Genomic DNA, 12,793 nt, shown 5'->3' with positions numbered 1-12,793 from the left:
TTTTGTACCAGTACCATGCTGTTTTGATCACTGTAGCTTTGTAGTATGTTTTGAAATCGGGGATTGTGATTCCGCCGGCTTTGTTTTTCTTGCTCAGGATTGCTTTAGCAATTCGCGGTCTTTTGTTCCCCCATATGAATTTTAGGATTGTTTGTTCAATTTCTGTGAAGAATGTTCTTGGGATTCTGATTGGGATAGCATTGAATCTGTATATTGCTTTAGGTAGTATGGACATTTTAACTATGTTTATTCTTCCAATCCATGTGCAAGGAATGTCTTTCCATCTCTTTATGTCATAGTCAATTTCTTTCAAGAAAGTCTTGTAGTTTTCATTGTATAGATCCTTCACTTCCTTGGTTAAGTTTATCCCAAGGTATTTTATTCTTTTCGTTGCAATTGTGAATGGGATTGAGTTCTTGAGTTCTTTTTCTGTTAGTTCATTGTTAGTGTATAGAAATGCTACTGATTTATGCACGTTAATTTTATACCCTGCTACTTTGCTGTAGTTGTTGATTATTTCTAATAGTTTTTCTGTGGATTCTTTGGGGTTTTCTATATATAAGATCATGTCGTCTGCAAACAACGAGAGTTTTACTTCTTCGTTACCTATTTGAATTCCTTTTATTTCTTTTTCCTGCCGAATTGCTCTGGCCAGCACCTCCAGTACTATGTTGAATAGGAGTGGTGAAAGTGGGCACCCTTGTCTTGTTCCTGTCCTCAGTGGGATGGCTTTCAGTTTTTGTCCATTGAGTATGATGTTGGCTGTGGGTCTATCATATATGGCCTTTATTATGTTGAGGTACTTTCCTTCTATACCCATTTTACTGAGGGTTTTTATCATAAATGGGTGTTGCATCTTGTCGAATGCTTTCTCTGCATCTCTTGAGATGATCATGTGGTTTTTGTTTTTCATTTTGTTGATGTAGTGTATCACGTTGATTGACTTGCGGATGTTGAACCATCCCTGTGTCCCTGGTATAAATCCCACTTGATCATGGTGTATAATCTTTTTGATGTATTGCTGTAATCGGTTTGCCAAAATTTTGTTGAGGATTTTTGCATCTATGTTCATCAGTGATATCGGCCTGTAGTTCTCCTTCTTTGTGTTGTCCTTGTCAGGTTTGGGGATCAGAGTGATGTTGGCTTCATAGAATGTGTTAGGGAGTTCTCCATCTTTCTCAATTTTCTGGAACAGTTTGAGGAGAATAGGTATTAAGTCTTCTTTGAATGTTTGGTAGAATTCTCCAGAGAAGCCGTCTGGTCCTGGACTCTTATTTTTGGGGAGGTTTTTGATTACCGTTTCTATTTCCTTACTTGTGATTGGCCTATTCAGATTCTCCATTTCTTCCTGATTCAGTTTGGGGAGATTGTAGGAGTCTAGGAATTTGTCCATTTCTTCCAGGTTGTTCAATTTGTTGGCATATAGTTTTTCATAGTATTCTCTTATGATCTCTTGTATTTCATTGGTATCTGTTGTGATTTCTCCTCTGTCATTCCTAATTTTATTAATTTGCGATTTCTCTCTTCTTTTCTTGGTGAGTCTGGCTAGGGGTTTGTCAATTTTGTTAATTCTTTCGAAGAACCAACTCTTTGTTTCATTGATCCTTTCTATTGTCTTTTTTGTTTCAATATCGTTTATTTCTGCTCTTATTTTTATTATTTCCCTCCTTCTACTGACTCTGGGCTTTGTTTGTTCTTCTTTTTCTAGTTCTGTTAGGCGTCGTTTGAGGTTGCTTATGTGAGCTTTTTCTTGTTTAGTGAGGTGAGCCTGTATTGCGATGAATTTCCCTCTTAGGACTGCTTTTTCTGCATCCCAAATGATTTGGTATGTCATGTTCTCATTTTCATTAGTCTCCAGATAAAATTTGATTTCTTCTTTAATTTCTTCAATGATCCATTGTTTGTTGAGAAGCGTGTTGTTTAGTCTCCACATTTTTGCACCTTTCTCTGCTTTTTTCTTGTAGTTGATTTCTAGTTTAATAGCATTATGATCAGAAAAGATGCTTGATATTATTTCAACTCTCTTGTATTTATTGATGTTTGCTTGGGTTCCCAAAATATGGTCAATCCTTGAGAATGTTCCATGTGCACTTGAGAAGAATGTGTAACCTGCTGTTTTTGGATGAAGTGTTCTATATATATCTATTAAGTCCATCTGGTCTAATTTTTCATTTAATTCTATTATTTCCTTGTTGATTTTCTGTCTGGATGTTCTGTCCATTGGTGTTAATGGTGTGTTGAGGTCCCCTACTATTATTGTATTGTTGTTGATGTCTTCTTTTAGTTCTATTAAGAGTTGGTTTACAAATTTTGGTGCTCCTGTGTTGGGTGCATATATATTTATAAGTGTTATGTCTTCTTGGTGGAGACTCCCTTTTATCATTATATACTGTCCCTCTTTATCTTTCTTTATCTGTTTTGCTTTGAAATCTACCTTGTCTGACATTAGTATAGGGACACCTGCTTTCTTTTGTTCATTATTAGCTTGGAGTATTGTTCTCCATCCCTTCACTCTGAGTCTGTGTTTGTCTTTGGGGCTGAGGTGTTTTTCCTGGAGGCAGCATATTGTTGGATCTTGTTCTTTGATCCATCCTGCCACTCTGTGTCTTTTGATTGGGGAGTTCAATCCATTTACATTTAGAGTGATTATTGAGACGTGGGGGCCTACCACTCCCATTTTGTGTCTTGTTTTCCGGTTTTCTTCAGTTTCCTTTGTTTCTCGTCCCATGGTTTAATCTGTTCTGATGTAGAGCTGCTACTCTCTGTTGTTGTCCTTCTACTTATCTCCTCTGCTCTTGGTTTTGTAGCCCCTTTCCTTTTTTGGATTTTTCAGGAATGAGGGTTTTCCTGAGGATTTCCTGAAGAGGAGGTTTTGTGGCAATGAACTCCCTTAATTTTTGTTTATCTGGGAAAGTTTTTATTTCTCCATCATATTTGAAGGATATTTTCGCTGGGTAGAGAATTCTCTGCTGTAGATTTTTGTCCTTCAGATTTTTGAATATATCATTCCACTCTCTTCTAGCCTGTAAAGTTTCTGCTGAGAAATGTGCTGATAGCCTGATGGGGGTTCCTTTGTAGGTTAGTTTCTTTTGCCTGGCTGTCCTTAGCATTTTCTCCTTATCGTTGACTTTTGCTAGCTTCACTACTATATGCCGTGGAGTTGGTCTTCTTGCATTGATAAAGTTTGGAGATCTATTGGCTTCTGTCACCTGAAGATCCATCTCCCTCACCAGATTTGGGAAGTTCTCAGCCATTATTTCTTTGAATAGGCTTTCTGCCCCTTTCTCCTTCTCTTCTCCCTGTGGTATACCTATAATCCTTACGTTGCATCTCCTAATTGTGTCTGATAATTCTCGGAGAGTTTCTTCATTTCTTTTTAGTCTTGCTTCTCTCTCCTCCTCTGCCTGCAGCAATTCTATATTGCCATCTTCCAAATTGCTAATTCTTTCCTCCATATTATCGGCCCTACTGTTCAGAGCATCTAGATTTTTCTTAATCTCCTCTATTGTGTTCTTCATTTCCAATATTTCTGTTTGGTTCTTCTTTATCGTATCAAACTCTTTTGTGACATAGCTCCTGAACTCGTTGAGTTGTCAGTCAGAATTCTCTCTTAACTCATTGAGAATTTTAATGATGGCTGTTTTGAAGTCATCATCATTTAGGTTATATATCTCATTTTCTTTGGGATTGTTTTCTGTGTATTTGTTACTTTCTTTCTGTTCTGGAGATTTAATGTATTTTTTCATATTGCTTGATGTTGTTGATTTGTGCCTCCGCATGGAGATAGAGTTTAGTTGCTCCTTTCACTTGTTTCAGCTGCTGCGGTAGGGGAGCAGCTGTTTATACTGCACCAACCAGGAACCCTGTCCGCAGTTGCTAACTGGGCCTGGGCCCCTCCTCGTAGCCACAGTGGCCCTTTGGATTCCCTCCTCTGCCATGGGGGCCGTCACAGGGGGGCTTCAGGCTGCTGGTGCCTACTGTTGCAGCCCACCTAGATGTGCTCTCTCCTTGGGGTCTGCAACGGTGTTATGGGCTTTTCCAGCGGCCAGGGGTGGGATCACTTATATTTGTCGCTCCGTTGCTGTCGGCACCCACAAAATCTCACTTGTCCTCTATGGGTCGCAGGAGAGCTATTGGCATCTTCTACAGTCTGTGGTTAGTTCACCTAGCTATGCTGCTTTTGCCCTGGGGTCTTCCAGCCTTATGGCTGGTGGCTGGGTGCCTTCTACTGGTGCTGAGCAGAGGCTTTCCCTAAGGCTGCTGTGAGCCTGTAGGGTTTCCCCCTAGGCTACGAAGCTGGGTCTCTGGAACTCCCCCCAGCCCCAGTCCTCTCCGAGATCTCCGGCTATACCTAGTCCCACGGGGCGGGCAACAGCTGGGGGTCGCCCCACCCTCTGGGATTCTCTCCGGGCCTCTCCCAGAGCCTTGAATGCTGGGTGTGGCCCCTCTGCTAATGGCAGACAGAGAGTTTTGTCTGCTGCCCGGGCGGAACTCCGGCGCTTCCCCTCCGGGTCGCAGAGCCGGCCTTTGAAACTTCCCCCAGCCCCGGTCCTCTCCGAGATCTCCGGCAATCCCTACACCCACGGGGCGGGCAACGGCAGCTGGGGGTCGCCCCGCCCTCTGGGATTCTCTCCGGGCCTCTCCCGGAGCCGTGAATGCTCGGCGTGGCCCCTCTGCTAATGGCAGACAGAGAGTTTTGTCTGCTGCCCGGGCGGAACTCCGGCGCTTCCCCTCCGGGTCGCAGAGCCGGCCTTTGAAACTTCCCCCAGCCCCGGTCCTCTCCGAGATCTCCGGCAATCCCTACACCCACGGGGCGGGCAACGGCAGCTGGGGGTCGCCCCGCCCTCTGGGATTCTCTCCGGGCCTCTCCCGGAGCCGTGAATGCTCGGCGTGGCCCCTCTGCTAATGGCAGACAGAGAGTTTTGTCTGCTGCCCGGGCGGAACTCCGGCGCTTCCCCTCCGGGTCGCAGAGCCGGCCTTTGAAACTTCCCCCAGCCCCGGTACTCTCCGAGATCTCCGGCAATCCCTACTCCCAAGGGGCGGGCAATGGCAGCTGGGAGACCTCCGTACCCTCAGCGACTCTCTCTGGGACCCTCCAGGCGCTGCGAACACCAGGCGGGGTCTCCCCGCCAATGGCGGGGAGAGACTCTCCCCACGGGCTCAGGTGTGCAACTCCAAAGTTTCCCTCTGCGTTTAGGAGTAATTGCGGGGGGTTTAGGTAGGGTTCTGGTCACCTGTTTCCACCGTCGCTCCTCTGTTGTGTGCTCGCTCCTGCCCTAGATGTGTGTAGATCCTCTGGGGGCGTCCGTTGGAAGAAAGCCGCTTGCGGGTACTAGGCTGCTCGTCGGGGTCAGAGAGTTTTTACCTATTTCCACATCCTCCCGGAGGAAAGTCCGTCTGCCTTCCGATGTATAGTCGCGTGGGTATCTCAGACATCCTGAGATGCTGTCTGGATATCCTTTGTCAAGCGATAAGTGTCCAAATAATTGTAGACTCGAAGGGGGAGAGACAAAGAGGACTACTCACGGCGCCATCTTGGATCTCTCCTGACCAGTTTCTTTAAACTGAGGTAAAACTTACATACAGTGAAATGCATAGATCTTAAGTGTAAATTCTATATATACCCATGTGCCCCTCACCCCAATCAAGCTGTAGAATATTTCCATCACCTCACACACTTCCTTTGTTCCCCCTGCTCTCTACCTGTCAGTCATGCCCCACGTGGGCAACTAGCGACTCTTGAGTTCTGTCACCATTGATTGCTTTTACCTGTTCTTGAGCTTTGCATATATGGAATCATACAGTGTGTACGTTTTGTTTCTGGCATTTTCACTCAATGTAATGTTTTTGAGATTCATTCATATTGTTGTGTGTTATCAGTGGTGTGTTCCTTTTTATTGCTGAATAGAATTCTTCATAGGAAACAGTTTTTCAGAATGATAGTACTATTTTATGCTTTTGCCAGCAATGCATGCAAGTTCCAGTTGCTCCACATCCTTGCTAGCATTAGGTGTTGTCATTTTAATTTTAGCTCTTCTAATAGATGTGAGTTGGTATCTTATTGTGATTTTAATTTGCATTTCCATGATGACTAAGATGTTAAGCACCTTTGCCTATGCTTATTGGCCATTCTTTTATCTTCTTTTGTGAAGTGTTTCAGTCTTTTGCCCATTTTTAATTGGATTGTCTTTTTGTTATTGATTTGTTGGAGTTCTTTATATATTCCAGATTCAGTCCTTTGTCAGATTGGTGTTTTGCAAGTATTTTCTCCCAGTCTGTGGAGAGTTTTTCATGTTTTCTTAATGGCGTCTTTAGATGAGCAGACGTTGTTTATTTTGGTACAGTCCAGTTTATCCATTTTTACTTTTATGGCTGGTGCTTTTCCTGTCTTCTCTAAATCTGTGCCTACTCCAAGGTTGCAAGAGATTCTCCTGTTTTTTCTTCTGCAAGTTGTTTTATTTTAGCTTTTATGTTTATTGTGATCTTTTTGAATGAATTTTTTCTGTATACTGTGAGGTGTAGGGAATGCGATGTCCTTTTTCCAACTATGTTTAGCCAGTGTCACCATTTGTTTAAAAAACTGTCCTTCTCTATTATGTTGCCTGGCTTTCTTTGTCCAAAACCAGTTGGCCATATATTATGTGTAGGTCTATTTCTTTGCTGTTTATTCAGTTCTGTGGTCTGGTTTTTGATCCTTATGCCGGTACCATATTGTGTCAGCTTCTTACTGTCTGCAAACAGACCCCAGCCTGTTGGGATTGAGCTTGGGATTGTGAAACTGTTGACCCAGGTAGAGAAATATAACTGAATTTTTGTATATTGACCTTGTATCTTGGGACCTTAGTAGTTCTGGTAGTTGTTTTGTAGATTCCTAATGATTTGCTACATGAAAATGATGTCATCTATGAATAAAGATAATTTGACCGTTTTTAATATGTACATGTGTAAGAAATATATAAGCTGTATTTGAAGACAAAAGGACAAAGAAAAACAAACCCATCATTAAAGCAGAAAAGAAAAATAGCTGTTAAGTTTTTCAATGTTCCTTGTTTCAAAGTGGCTGCTGCTTTAATTTCACCTTCTTAACTGGGGTTGTTGTTAATTGTTTTTTTCTCCGTGGATACCCGTAAGTAATCTTCAGCCTTGGTAGCAGTGATGTTCCCCTGGTGACTTGAGCAACCCACTTAATCTCTCTGGGCCTCACGTTTCACGTCTATAAAATGATAGGATTCAACCTGATTGTTTCCCGAGGAGTCTTCCAGGCTTCTGTGAGTTCTTTGTTTTGACTCTATCCGTCAGAGGTGGTCAGGCGGTGCAGAGAGTGTCTAGGGCAGGTTGTAATTCCTGTTATTTCATTGCAAACATGCTAGAGAACTGTGAAGTGGTCAGTTTGAGTTCATTATTCTGTTTATCCCAAAAGGTTTGTCCTCATTTTGTTCCATTTACATTCGTGGCTCTGTGTTGAGAGTTCATAGTTAACTCACTTACGTTTTCGTACAACTTTTATTTCTAGGCTTCACAGAGCCCAGTGTGCAATTAAACAGACTCAGGTAACTGTTCAGAAAATTGGAAAGGAAATTGAGGAAAAACTGCGACTCTCCTCCACAAGCAGCGAGCTGGTAGGTTTTTATATATTTGCCTGTTTAAACTCCTCGATTTCTAAATGTGATCATCGTATTCTTCTTGTATTTTTTTTCTTTCTTTTTTTCTCTTAATGTTTCAGTGACACTTCTGTTGGCATTTAAATGTTGGAAATAAACTTTCCCATCTGTTAATAATGTAACATACAAAGTGCCTGCCCTTTTCTGCTAGATGAAACTTTAGATTACATACAATTACTTAGAGATAATTAAAAGCTATTTTATTAATGTCTTATAAATGTGAACTCTAGACACAAACTGTGTAGTGAATGAAAAATAGCTGCCAGAAGAAAAAAAAATAAACGTTAAGCACTAATCTACTTTCAAAAGATGAATTTAAAATTATTTGGGTTGAACTTAGTAAGATGGTTTATGGACACTATTCTCTTTTGGGAAAGATTCTCCGAAGAAATAGAAATTCAAATCCAAATGGACAGATTTAAGATATTAGTGTGATTTTGGGTGGCTTTATAGTCTTTCTAGTGGAGAAAAAAATATTAATTTTGGAATGAAGACTCTGTCTTTGTAAGCAGAATAGTGGGTATAACTAATAAATTGAGCTTTTCTCAAAATGAAACCACATGGCTATGGATAGCTTTTGACGAAATTTGTGCTATGGATTATAATACTTAAAATTCAAATCCTCACATTAAGTTCTATCTAAAAATTTTTAAGTATTTGTTTGCACAAACTTATTATCATAGCGAGGGAGTATCTTCCGGGGGTCATTTACAGCACTGTCAACTTGTCAGAGGGCCTTTATATCCCCAAACGAAAGTTCTGTGTTACCTTGAAGATTTGCCCAAGATAATAATTGAGTAGAAATAGTAGAAAAGCAGCAATGCAATTAACCTACAGACTTCTCTCTCATGGAATTTGAAATTAATGGGTGACAACATATTTAAACGATATAAAATTGCTGATTTTGACCTATAAATAGCAGTTTCATTTAGTTCAACGTAATACATAAAATAGCTACTGCTGTACCTGGCACTTGCAGGCGTACAAAATATGGTAGCTGCAATAACTATTCGTAGTAATACTATTCATATGACTTTTCTTGCCTCTGGAAAATCTTCCAGTTTGGAGCAGCTGTTAAGCTACCTCTTGTTGTAACTTAGGCTCAATAAAGGACCAGATTCCAGACCACAAATATATTGGAGGAGGAGAAAAAACAGCTAATTTTGATCTTTTCTCTAGTACAAAAATGCCACATTTTTAGAACCTTTGTCTGGGGAGAAATTGCTAGGTTTTATTTTTCTTATTTTCCTCTCCCAAGGCAAGACTGGGAAATTACTTATTTCATTAAATGACAGCATATGCTTTGTCTCAGTATGGAAAAATGCATGTTTAATCCTATTTTTCTAAAATACAAGTGGTGACACGCAGAGCAAGGTGATAGAATGTGAGTGTGTGAGTTTACAGAGGTCAGGCTCAGGGGCTCACTGTGTGTTTTCATGCTGCCCAGTTGACATCGAAGGAAGTCATTGGATTTTTGAACTGAAACTGAACTTAGAAATCATCTGGTTCCTGTATAGCCCCTGCTTAGAACCGCACCTCCTCAGTACATTCCACCTCCTTCCCTGCTTTATTTTTCTCCGGAGTGATTATTACCCTTTAGCGTGCTGTATACTTGACATGCGTATTTTATTTGTCTGTCTTTCTACACTCTGTGAGGGGAGGGAGTTTTATCTGGTTCCTTTTTTCTTTTCACTGCGGTATTCCCCAGTGCCTGGAAAAGTGTTTGACACATAGTAGGTGCTCAATAAATATTTGTTGAATTTAAGAATGAATCTAGCATAATCTCCTTATAAAAGGACAGAAAAATGAGGCCTGAATAAAGGAAGCAACTTTCCCATAATCATTTGACAAATAGAGACAGACGTTTTGGTGAACTTGTCTCCTTTCGGGGAATAATGCCATGTACTTGTTAATTATCTACTTTAAAGTTTACCTGTAGTGAATTAGAAACCTTTAGTATTATCTTTTTTCATCATTCCCTTTCCAAATGGCCCAAGGTCATCATACTCCAACTCAAGCATTTTCAATATGTAAGAATTAATTTTAGTTTTAGCCTAAGTATAAACACCGTCAGAAGGCATATTTGATGCTAGAAGTCATCGGATGACCGTCTAAGATCAATGCAATTAACTCTGTGATAGAAATTGGGTTTGTACTTGATGACCTTCTTGGCATCTTCCCACATTACGTCAATATCCAGCATAATTTTTTTGGCATTTTATTACGTTTCTTATGAAATTTCTGCTGTTGTCATCTCGAATTTTTGCTTATGTGTTTTGGATTTTGTCAAATGCCTTTCCTGTATCTGTTGAGATAATTGTATGGGTTTTTTTTCTATTCTTGTATTATGATGGTGAAATACATCGATTGGTTTTCTAATGTTAATCCAACTTTGCATTCCTGGGAAAAGCCCCTCTTGTTCCAGATGAATTATTCTTCTTATCTCTGTTACTAGATTCAATTTGCTAAAAGCTTTTAAAGGATTTTGGCATCTGTATTCATGAGAAATATTGTCTGTAGTTTTGTTTTCTTGTAATCTCTGTCTGGTTTTGTTGTCAGGGTAATGTTAGCCACAACTAGTGAGTTGGGAAGTATTTCTTCTATTTTCTGGAAGGACATGTGTAGAATTGGGATTATTTCTTGAATATTTGGTGGAATTTACCAGTAAAGCCCCCTGGGCCTTAAGTTTTCTTTGTGGGTTTTGAACTAGGAGTTCAACATTTAATAGTTGTAGAGTTATTGCAGTTATCTGCTTCTTGAATGAGCTTTCGTAGCTTATGTCTGTCAAAGGTTTGTCATTTCGTTTAAGAGGTCAGTCTTTTTAATTTCAGCGATTTTAATGAATGTGTGGTGTTTTCTTATTTTGGTTTATAATTGCATTTCTATGATGAACATTTTTCGTAGCTTTATTGGTCACTCGTATCTTTTAAGAAGTGTAAGTGTTAAATATTTTTGCCCATCAAAAAAAATAAACTTTATTTAGATTTACAGAAAACTTGGAAAGGTAGTTTGGAGAGTTTCCATAGACCTTTCACCCAGTTTTCCCTAATGTTGACCTCTTACATTAACCATGTTATATTTGACGTGGTACATCATCAAACCAAGAAATTAACATTGATATGTTACTGTTAACTGTGGACTTCATTCAGGTTTCACCAGTGTTTCCACTAAGGTTTTTTTTCACATAGGTAAACTTTTTATTTTACAACAGTTTTAGATTTATAGAATTATTCTAAAGATAGCATGTAGAGAGAGTTGCCCCATATACCCCACACCCAGTTCCTCCTGTTATTAACATCTTACCTTAGTATGGTACATTTGTCACAATTAATGAACCTGTATTGATAAATCATCATTAACTAAAGCCCATGCTTTATTCAGATTTCCTTAATTTTTACCTAATGTCCTTTTCCTACTCCCTCCCCCCATTTATTTATTTAGTCAGTCATTTATTTATCAATATGGACTTGTATATATTTATTTTATACTTTAGGTTATAATCCAATACTATGTTACTTATTTTTGTGCTCAATTTAGGGCATTGAGAATTCTTTCAAGTTGGCTCCTGTGTCTTTTCAACATGCCCCCATCTTTTTTTTGTTTGTTTGTGCCTCCTTAATTTCTGGCACTATATGATCCAGGCTCACCTTGTATTTTCCCTGTCTCAGCCCTAGAAGCAGCCGTTTCTCCGTGGAGCCCTGCTCCTTCCATTGAGTAATGGTGTTAGAGACAAGCTCTGTGCGCCGGGTGTGCTGCTGCTGCTGGCTTGTCACTACCTCCAGGGCCTCTCAGTGGACAGAGCCGGTTTGCACAAGAATCTGTTTCATGGATACTTGAGGAATATTTTCATGCAGTCCGTGGCTTGTCTTTTCATGTTCTTAACAATGTTTTTTAATGAGCAAAAGTTTTTAAGTTTGATGAAATCTAATGTGGTTTTTAAAAAAATTTGTAGTATGATAAGTTAGGGCTTTTTGTGTTCTTAGTAAGAAATCTTTGCCTAATCTAAAGTCAGATAAATTTTGTCCTGTGTTTTGTTCTAACATTTTTATAGTTTTGGGCTTTACATTCAGATCTATGATCCATCTTGTTAGCTTTTTGTACGAGTTAACTAAGGTAAATTTTTTCTGTATGAATATCCAGTTGATTTAGCATCATTTGTTGAACAGTCTTTCCGCATTTAATTGTTTTGAAAAGTTTGTCTAAAATCAATTTGATCATATATGTGCGCATGTATTTCTGGATTCTCTGTTTTGTTCCATTGATCTGTATGTCTGTCTTTCACCAACACCAAACTCTCTTATTATTATAGATTCATCATCTTAAAACCAGATAGGATAAGTCCTCCAATGTTGTTCTTTTTAAAAATTACTGTGAGTTTTCTAGATTCTTTGTATTTCGAAGTGAATTTGAGAATTACTTTGTCAGTTTCTTCAAAAATAGCCTGCTGGAATTTTGATAAGGATTTGAAGGTCAGTTTGTGGAGAGTTGCCATCTTAACAATATCATGTTCTCCAACCCTGAACATGGCATATGTCTCTTTTATTTAGATTTTTCTTTAATTCCCTCAATAATATCTTGCAGCTTTCACTGGAGAGATTTTGGACATCTTTTGTTAGAGTTATTCCTAAGTATTTTATGGGAGTTTGTTCTTTCTGTTGGCATTATTGCAAATGGGATTGTTTTTGAATTTTTATTTCTCATTTGTTTGCTATTTGTATGCTATCAGAATACAATTCATTTTAATTTATTAACCTCGTATCTTGCAATCTTGTTATATTAACTTTTTTAGTTTTGGTAGTTATTGTGTAGATTTCTTGGGATTTTTCTGTGTAAACAGTCATGCCTGCCATCTTGAACTGCTTTATGAGCTTTGTTTAATTTTTCTGTCTTATTTCAATAGCTAGGACATACAGTACACTGTTGAATAAAAGTGATAAAAGTGGAAATCTTTTCCTTCTTCCTGACCGTAGAGGGAAACGATTCATCCTTTCTCCGTTAAATATAATGTTAGCAATGCCCTTTATTGATTTTAGAAAGTTCCTTCTTATTCCTAGTTTCTGAAAATTATCATGAATGGATGTTGAATTTTGTCAAGTGCTTTGCTGCGTCTATTGAAATGACCATGTGATTTT

At 39.2% G+C, this 12,793-nt stretch overlaps 1 protein-coding gene across 11 annotated transcripts in view; it reads left to right on the top strand.

Annotated features, from left to right (window-relative positions):
- Positions 1 to 12,793, top strand: part of UVRAG (UV radiation resistance associated) — a 309,656-nt gene that overhangs the window by 131,668 nt on the left and 165,195 nt on the right. For all 11 annotated transcript variants that reach the window (XR_011495820.1, XR_011495819.1, XM_070490660.1 and 8 more), the window contains one exon: positions 7,514 to 7,619. Coding sequence is in view for 9 of the 11 variants with exons in the window: in XM_070490660.1 (XP_070346761.1) it covers positions 7,514 to 7,619 (106 nt within the window). In the remaining 2 variants the exon portion in view is untranslated. The remainder of the gene's footprint in view (positions 1 to 7,513; positions 7,620 to 12,793) is intronic.

The sequence above is a fragment of the Equus asinus genome, chromosome 20 (assembly GCF_041296235.1).
Source record: "Equus asinus isolate D_3611 breed Donkey chromosome 20, EquAss-T2T_v2, whole genome shotgun sequence".
Taxonomy (NCBI): domain Eukaryota; kingdom Metazoa; phylum Chordata; class Mammalia; order Perissodactyla; family Equidae; genus Equus; species Equus asinus.
This window is presented reverse-complemented; position numbering and strand designations above follow the sequence as displayed.